General features: G+C 38.3%; 1 protein-coding gene across 1 annotated transcript in view; it reads right to left on the bottom strand.

The window, feature by feature from the left end:
• Window positions 1–21,130, bottom strand: part of C6 (complement C6) — a 63,172-nt gene that overhangs the window by 18,448 nt on the left and 23,594 nt on the right. Inside the window, exons 11-12 of the mRNA XM_058173280.1 lie at window positions 7,976–8,201; window positions 1,589–1,760 (exon numbers count right to left, since the gene is read on the bottom strand). Of these exons, the coding sequence (XP_058029263.1) occupies window positions 1,589–1,760; window positions 7,976–8,201 (398 nt within the window). The remainder of the gene's footprint in view (window positions 1–1,588; window positions 1,761–7,975; window positions 8,202–21,130) is intronic.

Here is a 21,130-nt window from a genome sequence, read left to right as displayed (position 1 = left end):
CTGAGTAGTTCTGTGCCAATTAAAACCAAAGGTATAGCTTAACTTGGTGTTGTGGGAAGTGGAATTAAAGGCTGACCTAAACCGGTGGGTGGAGTGAGGAAATACTTAGACCTATCGTGCCAGCATCACTTCACCATGAACTGCTGATTTGGTGCAAACTATAATGCTAAATGACAATGAGAAAGGAGTGGAGAAATTAGAGAAAGGAGCGGACAAAAGGCTCAGAAAGCAGCCCACTGAGTCCTTTATGCTTCCACAATATAGCCCCCACATACTTGTCCTAGAAATCCTGACCAGTAAAAAAAAGGCAACCATTGTGGACTGCTGTGAATCATTGCTCTTAAATAAGTGCTCTCTGCACTTATGTGGGGTCTTTCAAAATCAGCCACGGGATCTCTTGAACAATTTAACTTTATTTTGAACTGCATGACACTTTAGCCCAGGGGTCTCCAACCTTGGCAGCTTTAAGCCTGAAGCAACTCCCAGAATTCCCCAGCCAGCTTTGCTTTGTTGGCTGGGGAATTCTGAGAATTGAAGTCCTCCAGGCTTAAAGTTGCCAAGGTTGGAGACCCCTGCTTTAGGCAAAGTAGCAGTGAATTCTGTTGGGAGACATTCCAGGATCTAAAATGGTATCCAGAAATCCTGCATATCATAGGATCCTCCCAGTGAACAGAGAGTAGTCTTTTAAAATCATTATCCTGGCTGTTCTGTCTCAGAAGACAGAACAAATAAATCAACAAAAGGAACAAAGAGTGGTCAAAACTCTCTATCCACCCTACAATTGATACATGCCAAGACATTTTGGTATCTTCCTCAAAAGTGCTCGAAGTGGGAAGAAGCAACTCATACTTTCCCTACGAACTGCATTTCCCCTAACCAGCATGGCTATAATGAAAAATGCTAGATTCCTGTGATCAGTGGAGGGTAACAGGTTGACAAGTCTGGATGTGGTGGCTCACTGGCTAAGATGCTGAGCTTGTCTATCAAAAGGTCGGCAGTTCAGCGGTTTGAATCCCTAGTGCCACGTAATGGGGTGAGCTCCCATTACTTGTCCCAGCTTCTGCCAGCCTAGCAGTTCAAAAGCAAAAATAAAAAATGCAAGTAGAAAAATAGGGACCACCTTTGGTGGGAAGGTAACAGCATTCTGTGTGCCTTTGGCATTTAATCATGCCAGCCACATGACCGCGGAGGTGTCTTTGGACAGCTCTGGCTCTTCGGCTTTGAAATGGAGATGAGCACCACCCCCTAGAGTCAGGAACAACTAGCACATATGTGCGAGGGGAACCTTTACCTTTACCTTTAGTCTGGCTTGGAAGTTCATCAAAGATTTCTGGAGTTGCTACAAAACTTTTTGCTTTGAGCTTGTAATGAGAATGGGGATTGAATTCACAAATAGCTTTTGATAGCTTTTTTAAAAACTTCCTTTAATTGTTTTCCCCAGTGAAGCAAAAGAACTGACTGGCAGTGAGTAAGAACAGGTTTTTTCTCAGATTTATCCAAAATTGCAAAGAATTAAATCCAATACATTTCATATGCAAAGAAAGAGCTACAGCCTTTTTTTAAAACCCTGTGACTATTATAGTTTTACCTGTCAACAAATATGGAAAAATAGCATGCTTCCTCTTCCTCTTGTTCATCTTCACATGGCTTCCCTCCATTTTGAGGGGAGGGGTTGTTACAGGTGCGGCTTCTCCGCCTCTTATGGGAACCATCACAGGGACTCCATGAACCCCAGCAATTCCAGTTACCATCAACCGCAACTGGAATACATGAAAAGGATTCGCAACACATCTGGATTAATACCTAGAGAATTGGTGGTCCCAAAGCAAGATTAGGTTTGGAAATCTCCCATTAGACATAGCTCTAGAGCAGTGATGGCTAATCTTTTTGGTGCCACATGCCAAAAGTGGGGGGGGGGGAGCCACATACGCATGTGACCACACCCATAATTCAATGCGACCCTCCCCCGCACATGCACATGTGACACCCCCCCCTGCGCTTCCCCCACTTTTGGCACTTGATGGCACGGTGGGCCAGGTAGGCCCGTTTTTCACCCTCCCCAAGCTCCAGAGGCTTTCAGGGCCTCTGGTGGCTCAGACTGCTAAGACAGTCTGTTATTAACAGCAGCTGCTTGCAATTACTGCAGGTTCAAGTCCCACCAGGCCCAAGGTTGACTCAGCCTTCCATCCTTTATAAGGTAGGTAAAATGAGGACCCAGATTGTTGGGGGCAATAAGTTGACTTTGTATATAATATACAAATGGATGAAGACTATTGCTTAACATAGTGTAAGCCACCCTGAGTCTTCGGAGAAGGGCGGGATATAAATGCAAATAAAAAATTTTTTTTTAAAAAAATGGCCTTCCTCATGCTCCCTCCGAGGCCTTCCGGAGGCTGGAAATGGTCCATTTGCTGATTCCTGGTAGGCCTGGAAGGCCTGAAAATCAGCTGGCCGGCACACGCATGCTGGAGCTGAGCTAGGGTGCATAGGGTCGCCATCATGGCCCTAGAGTAACAGTGCAGATGGTTTTCTGCAAAATGAGGTAGAAAAGTATAGGATCAGGGGTCTTTAGATCAGGGCTCTCCAATCTTGGCAACTTTAAGCCTGGAGGACTTCAACTCCCAGATCAGGGGTCTCCAATCTTGGCAACTTTAAAGACTTCAACTCCCAGAATTCCGCAGCCAGCAAAGCTGGTTGGGGAATTCTGGGAGTTGAAGGCCACCAGGCTTAAAGTTGCCAAGATTGGAGACCCCTGCTTTAGATCAAGTAGTCCATTATCCTAACAGAATGATCATCCCTTAGCGAATTCTGACTTTCAATGGTATAACTTTAAATTGTGCGTATAACTACTATGAAGAATACCAGAAACCCCTGCTTTGTAATGTTTTCTTTTTGTATTTTTCTTCCACTTTTCAGTTCTCGCTTTGCTTGCTTGCTTGCTTTTTCTCTTCTCAACTTTATAATACAAAAAACAATATAATTTATATTATTTTGTAATAGTTTTTATCTTTTTAAAAGTTTTCATAAAAATTACATTATTAAAAATACAGCTTTAGAAAATGACTTTGCTGGATAACATGGAATTGTATCTGAGATGGGCCTGGGCCTCTGAAAATCCTCTCAGCCCTATCTAGCTGTTGACTAACATGGATTAGCCAACGGGCCTTGAAAACTCCATTGGTGCAAGCTACTCTTTGACAAAAAGGAGTTTATTAGACCATGGGTAGGTGCGCCGATCTGAAAACTCTCTTGGTCCAAGGCAAATCCTCTCATGTGGATGGACTGATGGAAACAGACTGTCACAAAAAAGCCAACACAATTGTAGGCTGCATAAACAGAGGGATAGACTCAAGATCACGTGAAGTGTTAATACCACTTTATAATGCCTTGGTAAGGCCACACTTGGAATACTGCATTCAGTTTTGGTCACCATGATGTAAAAAGGATGTTGAGATACTAAAAAGTGCAGAGAAGAGCAACAAAGATGATTAGGGGACTGGAGGCTAAAACATATGAAGAACGGTTGCAGGAACTCAGTATGTCTAGTTTAATGAAAAGAAGGACTAGGGGAGATACGATAGCAGTGTTCCAATCTCTCAGGGGCTGCCATAAAGAAGAGGGAGTCAAGCTATTCTCCAAAGCACCTGAGAGCAGGACAAGAAGCAATGGATAGAAACTAATCAAGGGGAGAAGCAACTTAGAACTAAGGAGAAATTTCCTGACAGTTAGAACAATTAAATACTGGAAGTTTTTAAGAAGTTGTTGGATAACCATTTGTCTGAAGTGGTGTAGGGTTTCCTGCCTAAGCAGGGGGCTGGACTGGAAGACCTCCAAGGTCCCTTCCAACTCTGTTATTCTATTCTATTCTAAATATTAATTCTTAGATCATTCACCCATAGCCCACTTCTACCTGCTGCTTTGTTCATTTACGTTGGCTTAACTTCCATTGCATTTCCCAGCATGTTGAAAGTCGTGTTATCTGTGCTCTGTTTTCCAATACTCTTGCTTGTCTCAATGTTAGCCACAGCCCTTGTCTTGCATTTGCCCAGGGGCTAAAATGAGCAAGTTGTGATGTTTCAAGCAAAGCACTTTGAAGGGGCTTCAAGAGCAATTTTGCTCCTTTCTTCTAAGGAACAAAGTAAAGCATCTCCCCTACACAGAGCAGAAGACACCACTGAGAGAGATGCAAAGCACTTTGATAAAGAGAATCGTATCATCACTGCACTGAAGCCACTAACTGGGCTACCTCAGATAAGGCAAAATATACTGCTCAAAAAAAATAAAAATAAAGGGAACACCTAAACAGCACAATGTACTGTATTTAATAAGAATATTTCATTCCTTCAGATCTAGGATGTCTTACAGTATTTTTGTGTTCCCTTTATTTTTTTGAGCAGTGTATAAATATGTTGCTAAAATCTGCTCTCTGGCTTCAGAAAAGTTTTCTTCCCTGCAAAAGGAGTTTCTCTTTTTCTATCTCATTTTTACACAGGCTTAGAATTCTTCTCCATGTCCTGTTTTTTGTGCCTTTTTCTGAGAGGTAAAGGAGGATGCCATCTTTCCTACCATGTTTCCCAGAAAAAAAGATCGGGTCTTATTTTCTTTTGGGGCCCAAAAGAAGCACTAGGGCTTATTTTTGGAGGGATGTCTCCCCCCCCACATGTATGGGAGGCCCACTTCTGTTTGCTCGCAGACAGAATGGAGGAGGAAGTTGAGAGACATGCCAGTGCCACAGCCACAAGGTGAGGTGGGGGGGTGGAGTTGCCACATGCGCCCCAGACCACCTTACCTCAGGGTCTCCTTAGCTAAGCCATGCATGCCGTGACACCTGCCTTACCTCACAGCCGCTGCACCAGCATGTTGCTTAACCTTCTGCTCTGTTGCAGCTGTGAGCAAACAGAAAAAAGTGGTCTTGTGACCACTTGGGCTCCTACTGCTCATGGCTGTTGGTGCTGCCGCCATGAGGGAGGTGTCAGGAGCAAGGATGGGCTGGTTGCAGGGGCCCTGAGGTAAACCGGTACATGGGGCAGCTTGACTCCCCATCTCACCTCGTGGCCATGGCACTGCGAGCAACCAGATGGAATGGGTGGCCGGGCGGCCAGGTTCTTAAGTAGGGCTTATTTTGGGGGTACGGCTTATATTAGGCGCACACATAAAAACATGGTAGGACTTATTTTCGGGATAGGTCTTATTTTCATGAAAACAGGGGATATTGATACTTCTGTTTTTGTCTGGAGCAGGAGCATCCACTGGAGTTTTTAACTGGAGTTTTAACTAGAGTATTTTTAACCTGGAAAGGTTAAAAAAATCAAGAGGGCAGTCATAACTATGAGATCAAAGCCTAAGCCGCCATCTTGATTCTTTTAGCAATGCTCTTACTATATTTTCCCCCATACTTTCTGATATGGGAAACAAAACCTTTTATTTACAAAGTTTTCCCATGAGATCTTTCTTGGAGCTTTAGCTGATGTGGAAAACCAGAGAGGTAGAAGACCTTGAAGGGAAGATTATATTGTGAAAATAGAGCATGTTTATTATATGGCTTTCCCAATCCTCTTTGTTAATTAAGAAAGGAATAAACATCCTGCCCCATCATGAAAATTTCATCAAAACCTCTTTTTCTGGGGATCACACAAATCCCCAGAATTAAACGAATATATAAAGAATTTTTCTCTTTTATTTGGAGGGTAGGGGATGACATGCCAACAGAGTCAAGTTAGACATTTTCTGAATTTTTGCGACACCAAGCCCAAACATTCAGGATCAATAGCTTAAGATGACAACTCTAACAACTGGGAAGTAGCAAGAAGACACATTCTGTACTTAGAGTTGGTACTAGCAAGATTTCCAATTAAATAAAAATTATTTTTTAAAAAATCTAAATCCTCTGAGATCACCCAAACTCACAAGATCTTCAGCGGCAAAGCCAAAATAATACAAAATATGTTTATCTCCTGAGGATTGGCCCATTTTTAAAAAAACTTATTTAACATTATTAATTTATTCTTTATATTTATTTTCATTTCGATTCTCACAAAATCTTGTGGAGCAGCAGTCATTCCTGGACACTGGTTGGGAACCCTTCTTCTAGGGTTTTCTAATTGCTTTTCATGATACACAATTGCCGACATCCATGAGGAGGGAATCACAAAAAGGCTTGATGGCGTTCACAGCCGCACCATTGAAATCCTGTCCTTTTTCTAACTTTTTATTTATTTATTTATTTGCATTTATATCCCGCCCTTCTCCAAAGACTCAGGGCGGCTTACACTATGTTAGCAATAGTCTTCATCCATTTGTATATTATATACAAAGTCAACTTATTGCCCCCAACAATCTGGGTCCTCATTTTACCTACCTTATAAAGGATGGAAGGCTGAGTCAACCTTGGGCCTGGTGGGACTTGAACCTGCAGTAATTGCAAGCAGCTGTGTTAATAACAGACTGTCTTAACAGTCTGAGCCACCAGAGGCCCCTATTGTTGACATTGTATACGTACAATGCAGTAAGGCTTCAGTGGCACTGCTGCAACCACCAACTTTTATTTTAAAACTTTCCCTGAAGATACTAATACAATACATTGGTGGGAAGAGGCAGATGGAGAAGGAAGATCCTTCTGCCCCAAAGTTGTTCTTTTGGCTCAGGAATTTGTAAAATTTTTCTCTGATGCTTTTCTGGCCTTTGGATGGTCAAAATGAAGAAGTAGAAGAAAGGTTGCTACACCATCCCCAGATCGAGGGGAACTCTGTAGTACTTGTTCATTATTTCCTTCGTTCTCATTACCAGCTACTCCTCTTCCTCATCTTCAGCTCCTTTCTTATAAATGATAGTTGCTCTCAAGCCACATTTACTCTCTGATCCCAATTTTCCCTGGCCTGTTTATTTCCAACCAGAAATAGGAGAATATTTCAGAGGTGTAAACAACTGATGCCTTCCAGATGTTGTCCAGATACAACTTCTGTCAGTTTCAGCCTATATGTCCAATGGAGTACCCTACCCATGGAGTAAGAAACCTCCATATGGCATCATCCAACTTAGTGCTGCAATTAGATATTGCTCAATAATATGTTTTCTACTCCATATAAGATACAGTCCTGATCTTGATGTGAGATGAACCTCTTCTCAGTCAAATGAAGTTATGGTCAAGGGATTGTTTTTACCAGGGGTAAAATGCTACTGGTTTGCACCAGTTCAGGTGAACCAGTAGTAAAAAAAAGCTACCGTTTCATCCGAACCAATATTTCTGACAATCAGCTCTGCTGTGAGATTTAGATCCACCAGAAAGCAGGAAATCCTGTTTTCTAGTGAATGTAAATCGCACGGCACAGGTGTTCCCCCTCCCTCGCTGTTCTACTTACCTTCTTAAGCCTCCCTTTTCCAAGTACAGCATGCATTTGGCACGTAATGCACACGCGCGGGCAGCAAACCGGTGGCAAACTGCGGAGGATTTCACCACTGGTTTTTACCCAACTTGATATATTATCATTACTATAGTTTCTGTGGATGGGAGATTCCATTTTAAGGCAGTTCTCCTAACCCACATTTAAAAAAGGAAGGAAGGAAGGAAGGAAGGAAGGAAGGAAGGAAGGAAGGAAGGAAGGAAGGAAGGAAGGAAGGAAATATGATAAATAGTTGAAGTAAGTGGGATTTAATTACTTAATGCAAGGGAGGGAAATGCATACACTGAAGCAGCTAATACTTTGCCAAACTGTTCATTCCCTGTTGAAGAAAAGGAGGGCTTGTTTTCTTCAGCTCGCTTGAAAGAAAATAGTTCCAGCCTATTTATTCCTAATTATCTCCATTCGGTTTCATCCTTGCTAACTTTACTTGGGGCTAATATATGAGCAGGAAGAAGGGGAGAGGGGGAACAGATTTGCAAAAAAATTGAAAAAGCCTGGAGACACATTTCATACCGAACTCTAGAAGATTAGGAAAGCTCTATGTAACGAAATACTTGCTCTATTAACTCACATACCTGAATGATAACCTGGTGCCCGTATTTCACAGTTATCACCATAAGTCCCAGCCCGGCACACACACAAGCACTCTGTTCCAGACAGCACTGCCTTGCCATTGTTGGGGCAGGGAGCACATTGGCATGGGTCAAACTGTGCTGCATACTGAGAAAGAGCTTTTCTGAGATTGCTTCGCTTGGTTGCTGCACAGGGGATGTTCTTCACCAGCTCCAGAATGGAAGTTAGCTAATAAACAGAAGAGATGGACATCAACGGAGCCGTGAATATTCCATTCTACCACAAATTTTACTCTGCAGGCATCTGTTAAGAGGCAAAATCTGAACAATTCAAGGGGATTTGCAAGAAGGGAAGGGACTCTTGCATGATGACATCATACTCCAATTCTGTGACATTAATGTCAACTCGCAAAGCATCCTTGGCCTGCCATAGGCAAGGGGGATGGGAAACTGATGAAGCAGTACAGCAGCCAAAGACAGGAGCACATTCCAGACATATCTTTCTCAAGGCTGTCTCCCAGGGTTACCTACAGTGGCCAGAGGGGAGTGATCTCTACAACCCACAAAATTGCTCCATTGGCAAATGTGATTGATGACATACCCTGGGGGGAGGGGAGAAACAGAGTCATGATTGGAGCCGTAAATTACATAGGGTCAGAGTTGGCTTCATTTAGGAACATGCCAACATGAAGCTCCTAATAAATAACTGGATTTCTTTTGAAGCTTGGCTCAAGGCTCATGATTGAATTAGGGCATCCTTCGGAACACTTACAGAAAGCCAGCTCTGACCCCATGTAATTTACGGGCAATATACTTGGTTCAGACCTCATCATGCAAATACTTAAATAAGGCCATGACATCATTACACAAGAGTCATTTTGTCACAATTTGCTGCAGAAATCACTACTCTTCTTCCTTATTTTTACAAGAACTTAGTTCTAATGATTGTGAAAAGTCAGTGCTGTTGCATTCCCTTGTGGGATCATTGTTTTTTTTTTCACCAACAATTTTTAAAGCTGAAGTGCTCTCCAGATTTTTTAGAGATTGCTTAGCAATCATTTGACATTTCAACTGACTCCTCAGAAAGAACTTTACAACCTGGTTTTAAAGTTCCATTTATTAGTTATTCAAATAAAAAAAAGTCAGAAATAACTTCCTAGTTCAATATCTAATACTAACATTTCCTACCCATATATTGATTGTCCAGGTTTCTATTTCATTGAGATTATAACATATCATAGAAGTTAGCAAGCTTTTTAAGTTCTGGGCATTCTTCACCTTGGAATCATCTGACTATAACAGACTCTTCAAAATGGACTTCCAACCTGGTTTTGAAGTTCTGATATCACCTCCACCTGCAGTCGTGTGACTGCATTTTAGGGTCTTAGTAACTAGCCTATATTTACAACCATTTGCAGTGCCCTGTTGCAGGAATTGCATAATTCCTTCAACACTGTCAAATTATTTACTAAATCTGCACTACTATTAATCTTCTCATCGTTCCCATCACCAATCTCCTTCCACAATTTACAACAGTTTTGTCAGAAACCAGTATTTACTTAAAATAGAATAGAATAGAATAGAATAGAATAGAATAGAATAGAATTTTTATTGGCCAAGTGTGATTGGACACACAAGGAATTTGTCTTGGTGCATATGCTCTCAGTGTACATAAAAGAAAAGATACCTTCATCAAGATACAACACTTACAACACTAAATGATAGTCATGGGGTACAAATTTAACACTTAATGATACGACACTTAATGATAGTTGTAGGCTACAAATAAGCAATCAGGAAACAATATCAGTATAAAGTATAAAGTATTTACTTTGGATTTCCAGCAAAAAACAGCCCATAGCAAACAATGATTTTGCTTAATAACCACAGTATTCACTCAATGACTGCCCACAAAGAAGGTCATAAAATTGGGATGATCACATGGTTATCAACTTTATAACCATCACAACTTACAATCATAAATGCCAAGCTCAGTTATAGTTCTAATTCGAAGATTACCTATAGAACTCTACCTGGGTAACAGGACAAATAATTATTGATAATAGGAACTGTGTTGCAAAACTTTTGGAAAGCATCAGATTGAAGAAGACTCCCCAATGGCCTTAACTGCTTGAATGCTTCATTCATCCAGCCAGTGATTATTGCTTGTGGTATTTGGTCAGGGAGCCGTAACAAAACAAAACTGTATTTTCTATGTGCTTTATTACAAAGCTTTTAATGTTAGAAAACCTCAGAGGTTCTTTAATCTAATTTCTGCATTTCTTCCCTTTCACTTTTATCAATCCTAGTATACAGTTGATGGCCTTTCCTTACTCTGGATTTGCAATTCCAGCCATAAGAGATTGTTTTACTTCCTTTATACTTAATATCAAAACTAGTCTCAGAGTTCAGTGCTCTTTAGACCAGTGTTTCTCAACCTTGGCAACTTGAAGATGTGTGGACTTCAATTCCTAGAATTCCTAGCCAGGAAACATAATCCAGTTGATGGTGAAGACAGATAACTGGCATTTCTCTTGCCAAGACCAAATATTTCGTGGACCCTTTTGTAAAAAGGAAACAACCCTATTTGATTATAATTGACACATGACACAGTTGAAAGGCTAGTGCTTTCCTACTTGAAAATCATCACGGATCCGCCCTTGCAATTTGCATACTAAGCAAATAGATCAATAGATGATGCTGTTAACATGGCTCTGCACTACATCCTACAACATCTTGAGTCTCCAAAGACCTATGCAAGGGTCCTTTTTGTAGACTTTAGTTCAGCATTCAATACCATCATTTCAGACATTCTTCTAACTAAGCTAAACCAGCTACAGGTATCGGAACAGACTTGTAAGTGGATCACAAGCTTCCTAACAAACAGGAAGCAGCAGGTGAAGCTAAGCAAGATCACATCAAATACCTGTACAATTAGCACAGGGGCCCCCCAAGGCTGTGTGCTCTTCCCACTTCTCTTCTCTCTGTATACCAATGACTGCATCTCCAACGATCCATCTGTTAAGCTACTGAAGTTTGCAGATGACACAACAGTGATTGGTCTCATACAAGACAATGACGAATCCGCATATAGACGAGAGGTCAAAGGACTAGCCTTGTGGTGCAACCAAAACAATCTGGAACTGAACACACTCAAAACCGTAGAAATGGTAGTAGACTTTATGAGAAACCCTTCCATACTTCCACCTCTCACAATACTAGACAACACAGTATCAACAGTAGAAACCTTTAAATTTCTAGGTTCTATCATATCTCAAGATCTAAAATGGACAGCTAACATCAAAAACATTATCAAAAAAAGACAACAAAGAATGTTCTTTCTGCGCCAACTCAGTAAGCTCAAACTGCCCAAGGAGCTGCTGATTCAGTTCTACAGAGGAATTATTGAGTCTGTCATTTGCACCTCTATAACTGTCTGGTTCGGTTCTGCAACCCAACAAGAAAGATACAGACTTCAGAGGATAATTAGAACTGCAGAAAAAATAATTGCTACCAACCTGTCTTCCATTGAGGACCTGTATACTGCACGAATCAAGAAGAGGGCCGTGAAAATATTTACAGATCCCTCACATCCTGGACATAAACTGTTTCAACTCCTACCCTCAAAACGACGCTATAGAGCACTGACACCAGAACAACTAGACACAAGAACAGAACAGTTTTTTCCCGAAGGCCATCACTCTGCTAAACAAATAATTCCTTCAACACTGTCAAACTATTTACTAAATCTGCACTACTATTAATCTTCTCATCGTTCCCATCACCAATCTCCTTCCACTTATGACTGTATTACTGTAACTTTGTTGCTGGCAATCCTTATGATTTATATTGATATATTGACCATCAATTGTGTTGTAAATGTTGTACCTTGATGAACGTATCTTTTCTTTTATGCACACTGAGAGCATATGCATCAAGACAAATTCCTTGTGTGTCCAATCACACTTGGCCAATAAAAAATTCTATTCTATTCTATTGAGCATGCTGAGTGGACATTCTGAGAGTTTTAGTCCAACATGGCTATAACAGGTGTCAGATTGTTGCCAGCTGGGATAAGCCACAAATCAGCTTTGCACAATTGGCCTTTGTGCAGGAACTAGGAGTGCCAGTGTCTGAAAATAAGCTTGCCACTCCTTGAAATGAAAGAAAAATTAGGGTTGAACCATTTGTTTAAGCCACAAATTCCATTTTTATTTTTTTTTAAAAAACCTAACATCTACGGATAATCAGAAATGCATAAGATGTAGCACTTAGCATACCCTCCAACAGCATTATGTCGAGCAGCACATAAATTACAAGATACATTACTTCCAAACATATTGTGGCTCCATTAGATATTCAAATTAAAAGATTTGCAGAAATAACTTCCTGGTTCAATGTCTAATGCTTTCCTACCAATACATTTGCATGTCCTGCTTTCTGATATTATATCATAACACAGAAGTTGGCAAGCTTTTTAAGTTCTGGGCATTCCCCACTTTGCAATCACCTGCAATGTTGGCTAATTATTTAACCTCATGAGGTCAGAGTTGGCTTGATTTCTAAAGCATGGTATTTGTGTCTTTATTTAAATGGTGAAAAAAATTAACGGGGAGGGGAACAATAAATGTCCTAGCTGTTGATCCACGTCATAGCAGAAAAACATATATCAATCAATATTTGTAATGGAATGAAGCTATTTGTGTTTTCCCTCCTCTGTGTTTCTCTTTGTTTCCCCAACAGCAACTGCAGTCAAAGAAAAATAATTCTATATCTACTGACAGTGGGAAAGGCTAGAAGCTTTAAATGTCTCATTGGTTCTGTTGTGTAAAATTTTATGAAAAATTAATGCCTGAAATTCCTTGTTGTCCTATTTATTTTCCATCAATTTCCTCTTTTCTATTATGTCTATTAAAGACATAATACGCAGGGAACTGCGTTTTTTGCCCAAACTTTTTAAAGTAACTGGAAATCTATAGTCATTTTCCAAAAAAAATTTCTTCAGAGGTAGGAGCCATCCACTATGATCTCTGACAGAAGTGTCAAGAAATGTGGGGGGGAAACCACATGGAAATGAGAAATGTGTAGGAGGAAAAAACTGTGAGGTCTCCAAAAGAGTCCAAATAACGTTGAGCATGCTCAAGAATTATATAATCTGCTTGACTGTTCTGGTAGAGCAGGGGTGTCAAACTCAAGGCCCATGGGCCAGATCCAGCCCATAGGGTGCTTAGACCTAGCCCGCAGAACCGCCCTGGAAACAGCGAAGGACCGGGCCATGGTGGCTCTGCCAGCAAAAACAGAGCTCAGAAGGGCTGTATGCGGCCCTCCTGACCTCTGTTTTCAGCTGCGATGGCCTCCTGCAGCCCTCTGCCAGCAGAAACAGAGCTCCATTTTAGCTGGCAGAGTGCTCGGGCCGCCACAGGCACCCCCAACACGAGTGACGTTGAGCTGGCCATGCCCACCCTGGACACACTCACCCGTCCCCACCCCCCTGAATGCAACCCTCAATGAAATCGAGTTTGACACCCCTATGTTAGAGGGACATAAAAAGCTGGGTGCAGAAATGCAATGGGAGATCTTGAATAGCAAAACTCTACCAGGCTATTCATTGCAGGTAGTCCTCGAGTTACAACCGGTCTCTTAGCACCCTTTTCAAATTACAACCAACCTGAAAAAGGGGACTTCGACTTCCGGTTTGGCACCGTAGGTGATGGCGGTGATCTTTATTTTTTTTTTTTTTAAATATTTTTTTTTAATTTTTTTTTGCAACAAACAAACAAAAAGAAAATACATTATTACACCCTTGTGCTATACATAAAAGGAAGATTTGGGTCTTCGGATATATCCTCATGATTGCCAAAATCCACGTTCTCGAGGTACAGGTACTGAAGCATCCAATGTTCCAAGCGCAAAGTCCACAAATGGTTTCCAAGTCTTCCAGAAAATATCTTCTTTATACACACCACTTCTAATTTTAATATCACATGTCATTTTATCATTTAAAGCTAATTTCCACATTTCAGAATTCCACTCTTCTATTCTAAAAATCACATCCAGTTTCCAATATCTAGCTATTATAATTCTACCTATTATAATCATAATTCTAATCAATTCTTTTCATATTTTGTTAATTCTATTTCCTTAATTACCAACAATAATATAGTTTCCACTCTCAATGTTATTACTTTCCCCATCATTTCAAATATCATTTTCTCCAATTGTTGCCAAAACTTTTTAACCTTATCACAATTATACCACATATGTTCATAAGTCCCCAATTCCATCTCACATCTCCAACATTTTTTACTAGTTTTTTTATCCATTTGTGACAATCTTACTGGAGTCAAATACCATTTCCAAACAACTTTATAATTGTGCTCTTTAATCCTTATAGATAAAGTTCTCATAATTCTACTCTTCCAATTCACATTCCAATCTGATTCTGGTATTTCAATATTAAGATCTTTTTCCCAATTTGTCCTCATCACTCTTTGTAATTTTTCATCAGAATTTATAATCTTATAAACCCTACTAACGAGTCCCTTTAGCCCAATTTCATCTTTCATAATCCGAGATACTAAATATTCAAATTCAGTTTCACATCTATTTATCGAATAATTTTCCTTTAGTTTTTTTGTCCATTTTTCTATCTGTATTTTTCAAACCAACTTAACCCTAATTTTTCAATAATTTCTTTATTCCTCCTTTCATTTCCATAACTTTTATCCAATCTTTAATAATTTCTATATTTTCCTCTTTAATCACTTCATTACGTTTTATATTATTTTTAATCGGCCAAATTCCAGTTGTCTCCCCCAAAAAGATTATATCCGGAATTAAAATTTTAACAAATTTGTTCCACATTTTACTTAATCCTTTAACCAATAACTTCTACTTACACATTTTAAATTTGCTTTATCTAAAAACCACCTTGATCCAAATTTCTCTATATCCCTTAACTCTAAATCTCTCCAATAATTATCTTCACCTTTAAGTATTTTTACCACTATCCGGATACCATACGCACAGTAATAATTAAATAATTTGGGGATTCCTAATCCACCTTCCTTTTGATTTTGATACCACATTTTCTTCACTAATCTGGGTCTTTTGCCACCATTGCAAAATTTATCCAGTTTTTTCTGATATCCTTCAATATCTTTCTCTGTCAGATTTAGTGGTAGCATCTCGAATAAAAAGTTGAACTTGGGCAGCATCATCTTACACATTGCAATTCTACCAAACCAAGACAACTTTAAAATTTTATATTTATCTATCTTCTTCTCAATTTCGTTAATCACCACATCATAATTAAGTTTTTCAATTCTTTAACCTTAAGTGAAAGCACTATACCCAAATATTTCAATGTGTTTTAATCCTTATCCCAAATTGCTCTTGCATATTCTCAGACTCATTACCATTACTATCCATCAATAATTCTGACTTTGACCAATTTACTTTCAATCCTGTCATTTCTTCAAATTCTATCAAATGCTTATATATCTTTTCAAATCTTTCTCTACATTTTCAAAATAATTAAAGTATCATCCGCATACAAATTTATCTTATACCCTTATATCCTTCTAATTCTTCATCTTTTCTATCATTTTGTCAATATTTCCATAGCCAATAAAAATAATGTTGGGGACAGGGACATCCTTGTCTCGTACCAGCTTCTAATTTTATCTCTTCAGTTAATATTCCATTCACCTTCACTCTTGCACTGCTCTTTTGGTACAATTTTGAAATAACATGTATAAACTTATTACCAAAGCCTAAAGCCTCCACAATTACTTTAATTGTTTCCCATTGTACAGAATCAAAAGCTTTAAAAATATCCAATGATACTATACCAATTTTATCACCATTATATTCAGCTACATCTATAATATTTAATACTCTTCTAACAATATCACTCATGTATCTACCCTTCACAAAACCTACTTGATTATAACTTATATATCTATCTATAAATCTATTTAATCTATTACTTATAATAGCAGTAAATATCTTTGCATCCTGATTAATTAAAGAAATGGGCCGATAGGACTCAATCCTTTCTAAATCTTTATCTGGTTTAGGAATTAGGATATCACCGTTCTATTCCATGACGAAGGTACTTCCCACCATGTAATATTCCATTGAATAATTTTGCAGTCTTGGTATTATTAATTCTTTAAATTCTTTATAAAACTCAACAGGTAATCCATCCTCACCTGGAGCTTTCCTAATTTTAATTTTGTATTATTCCATTAATCTCATCTTGTGTTATATCTTCTTCCATCAATTCCTTATATGTTTGATCAATTTTCACCACATACTTTTCTAAATAACTCTGCAATTTTCCCCGATTAATTGGTTTCTTTGAATATAGATTCTGAAAAAAGTTTCTAACCACTTCACATTTCTCTAATTTTTTATAACATCTTATACCTCTATCATCTATCAAAACTCCAATTTCTCTCTTCTCTCTTTTATCTTTCGCCATCTTTGCCAATAATTTAGAATTTCTATTACTAAATTCAAAAAAATTCCTATTTAAAAATCTCAAATTTCTTTTACTAACTCTGTATCTTCTTCTATCATTTTATTTCTTAACATATTAAGCTCCTGAAGAATTTTTTTCTTTAGTAAGCAAAATTGATTTTCCAATTCTTTAATCTGATTTTATCTCTTTCCATTTTAATTTTATAATTTTTATATTTCCTACTTGATAATTTAATACTCTCCTCTAAACACCGCTTTCATCGCATCCCAAACAATTTCAAATTTAACCTCCCGTTATCATTTAATCTCCAACTTTCCTCCAATTTTTAAGTATCCATTTTTATCCTTTTCATTTTATACAATTTCTCGTCATATCTCCAATAGCTTCTTTTTCTCAAAATTAAAATCTAAGTCCACCATAACTTCTGCATGATCAGAATCTTTAAAAATTCCCACATCTACCTTATCCACATTATTCAACAAATCTTTAGAAAGAAAAATATAATCAATTCTAGAATATGTATTATATATCTTAGAAAAAAAGTGTATACTCTCTCAATTCCTTTAACCTCTCTCCACACATCAACCACGCCGTCAAGCATCCACATATTTAAAATCCCCATTTTATTTGCTCCTCCACAGCGGGTGGGATTAGTACTGTCTATTTTATCTCTGATTAAATTAAAATCCCCAGCCACAATTACTTTCCTACACTTTCATTCTCCAAAATTTTGTTATTTTTCAAGAAATTCTCTTTGTTTTCATTCGGTAAATATAAATTAACAAGTGTCACTTTTTCCTCATTAAGATTTCCAACAATTATTACATATCTTCCATCTTCATCCAAAATTACCTTATGTTTTCAAAGTACACCCTATCTGATATCAGTGTTGCAACTCCTCTAGCTTTTGAAGTTCCAAATGCTTTTCATATATTTGCATACCTTTTATATACATTCTATTTGAATCTTCAGATTTCTGATGGGTTTCTTGTAAAAATAAAATGTCTGGTAAATCCTTTTAATCTTAAGCTCCAATCTTCTTCTTTTAATCTGATTCCTGTACCCTTCACATTCCATGACATTATTTTTATAACTCCCATTTAAAATATAAATTTTTAATCCTATCCCGCATCTTCCTTTCTGTGCCCCCACCACCCGACATTAAACTACCATATAAACAACAATAAGAAAACAGAAAAAAACAAAACAAAACAAACAATAAAGTACAAACAATCTTCTTCCCCACATCCTCATCGGTTTCGCCTCTATAAAGAGAATGGGGAGAGGGACGTGCCAATGCCCGGGCACTTCTTCGGGCTGTCTATTTAAATTCATCACTCAAAAAAAGATAGCGATGACCGCATTCAGCTTCATATTTTCCAAGACTCTTATCTGCTTCTTCTCCTACTGTATCCTCACGACTCTTCTTCTGTTCAACCAACACAGGTGATATTTCTTTCCTCTTTAACCCTTTGAGTCTTGCCTCCAATAGCCCCTTTTTCTTCTTCTGAGATTGATGTTTCCACGTATGTTCCACCCATCTGAAGCATTTGATCTTTTATCTCCATTAAATCCTCCATCTCAATCAGTCCAAGCTCCGTAAATATAATAATGCATCTATATCTGGGGTGATTGTACGCATCCTTCCTTTATAAAAAATTTCAATTGTTGTGGTGGCCTCCAATTGTATTTAATTCCATTATCTCTCAAAACTTTTGTAATTGGTTTTAAAAAATCTCCATGCCCTTTCTTCTCTTGATATATCCGGGAAGACTTGAATAGTCTTCCTTCAAACTCAAAGCATCTCCCAACTCTCTTAACTTGGCCATAACTTCCAACTTATCACCAAGATTTGCGAACCTGACAAGCACATTCCTGTTAGAACCATTTTGCCTTCTATATCCAATTCTAAAACGCTTGCCAGGTCTGCTATTGTAAACGTAAGTTGCGTATCCAAATCATTAATCCATTTCAAAACCCGCTGTTTCAATTTATCTTCCTTTCTTCCGAGATTCCTCTGATAACAAAATTATATTTCCTCATCTCTTCTTCCAAAAGACAAATTCTCTTATCTTGCTGCTCATTTTATAAAATATTTTGCCAATTTGCCGATCTACTTTTGCCTCATGCACATGCAGCTGCTCCATTTCATCTTTAATCATTGTCATTTCCTCTTTTGTTTAGCAAAGTTATCATTCATATCTTGCTTTAAATTTTGCACTTCGGATGTCAGTTTTAAATGTCAAATTATCTATACGCTCTGATAGTGCTGCTATTTTTCCCCAATTTTATTTAAAGCTGCAGCAATTTGCTGCGTTTCTGAAAGTTGTTGAGTCATTTTGAAAAACAAAACCAAAAATTTCTCAAACTGGGATTCCAATTTTCAAAGAGTCTTAGTGAAGATCAAAGGACAGCAGTCAAACCAATTTTACAGAGGGTCTTGATGAAGATCAAGGACGACAATCTTTAATTGAAGCGAAACGGCTTATTTGCACTCGTTAGTAGCTTATCAGTAACTTATGAGTCATATTCACTCCACAAAGAAACACAATTACCTCACAGCTTAATCAGCGCCATTTTTCTCCACGTCGGCAGAGAAAAAAAAAACCAACGAACTTCAAAACAAAGTCCTTTTTGTTTTCTGTAATATAAACAAGCTATTAATTTCCTCTCAAAAGAAAAATAATAAAAAAATTATCCACCTAATAAAATCTTCTTCAGCCAATCAGCCAGTCAGTCCAGCACAAAAGATCGATCTCTTCAATTAAAATTCTTCTCATTAGCAAATTCAGTCTTTGATATTCCTTAGCCTCAGCATTTAACACAGAACACGATAATTATAATAAGGAAAGCAAAAGACAGCAGTTTATTCCAAACTCATTGTATCTGCCAGTTCGGTCATCCCACGCAGTAAAAACTCCTTAATTCAAGCAGTTTCAGATGACCTACCAGTTTTAAATTCAGTCTGCTGGGCTATTAACACTTCATGATTTATTAACTTTCATCCATAACGGTGCATTCCAAACAGCATTAATCCTCATAAATCTTCATTATTAAGCCCTGTGAAGTGAAGGAAAGGTCCTTACCCCACCACGGTCATGGCCACGCCCCCTGATGGCGGTGATCTTTACGATCACCAACCTCTGGATTATGTGGAATCGCTAGGACAGCTTAAATCTGCTGTCCAGCGGTTCGGGAAACCCCCTCTTCGGGAGAAGGGGAAGGTGGTGAGCTGAGGCAGAGGTTGAATTTCCTAAAGCCCCTGAGAAAAAGGGGTTTGAAGGGTTAAGTTCCTCCAGTAACCAAGTGCTCCAGATCCGAGGATTCTTCTGCTTTGGAACCAATCACCACGACCAAACGCCGAGATTTATTTTGGACAATAAAGGATTATACCGGACAGAACGAAAGTGGGAGAACTTTATGCAAGTAGCCAAGCCGATTCCCCGATACTTTGTAACAAGCTTGAAAACAGTAAAAAAATGGAGGCGAATTGTTAACAAGTTAACGAGTGGAAAGCGAAAGCGATACTTTCAGCGTTGGGTCTGCAGTTGGTAATTTGCATGTTACTTGCTGCTTTTACTCTTTAACTCTTTGCTGCCTGCTGATAGAATCTAGGGGAGATTTTTAAATACTGCTTTAAAAGACTGTGTTTTTTAGAGGTTAAGAAGATTTAAAGTGAATATTAAGTTGGAAATAAATAAATAAATAATTTTATAGAAGATGGCAGCCAAACAATTAAAGTCTACTGTAACAAAGAGCTCTGGAACTTTATCAGCTGGTGCCTCTCCAGCTCATACAGCAGAGACTAGAACATTGAATTTAGAGGCGTTACAAGAGAACTTAAAAGGCTTTATAGAAGAAAATTTAAAGTAATAACTGATGAGATGTCTGAAATGAAAGAGCAGATATCAGAAATTCAAGTGGAAATAAAGAAGTTAAAGAAGGATTTGTAATGGCAGTACAAAGTTTGGCAACGAATGTGATTTTATTGGAGGAGGAGGTTGAAGAAATTAAGCAACATAATTTAAAATTAGAAAATAAAATGGATGAATTTCAAAGTAAAATGGAAAAACAGAGGATGAAATAGTTTTGATACAATATAGAAATATGGAATTTGCTCTTAGAATTCGAGGTTTGAAAGAAAATAAGGAAGAGAATTTAAGGAAATTTTTCTGAAGTATTTGCTGAGATATTAGCAGCTGGTCCAGCAGATGTGGCTTATCAAATTGATAAAATATATCGTGTGAATTCTTGGATAGCAAGGCAAAAAAAGTTGCCAAGGGATGTTGTTATTTATTTTACAAACAGAACAGTGAGAAATCAGATTTTGCAAGCTTCATATAAAGGGGAGAAGATTCAGATTGCTGGTCAAGATATTTTGATATTAAAGGAAATTCCACCAAAAATGTTAAGGGCTAGGAAGGAATTTGCCTTCCTGGTGAATGAACTTAAAAAACATCAGATTGAATATAGATGGGATATTCCAACTGGTATAATAGTATATTATGCAGGAAAGTATATCGTTTCAATACGGTTGGAAAAGCAAGAGAATTTTATGTTGAGGTATTAAAAGTTGGAAGTCTTCCCCCATTGGAAGCTAGAGGAAGGGAGGCTGAAGTGAAGGAAAGAGAAGTGAAGCAGGTACAAGAACAGATTGTGATGGAAGAAGA

The sequence above is a fragment of the Ahaetulla prasina genome, chromosome 2 (assembly GCF_028640845.1).
Source record: "Ahaetulla prasina isolate Xishuangbanna chromosome 2, ASM2864084v1, whole genome shotgun sequence".
NCBI classification, from domain to species: Eukaryota; Metazoa; Chordata; class Lepidosauria; order Squamata; family Colubridae; genus Ahaetulla; species Ahaetulla prasina.
Note: the sequence above shows the minus strand (reverse complement) of the source record. Positions and strands in the feature narration are given on the sequence as shown.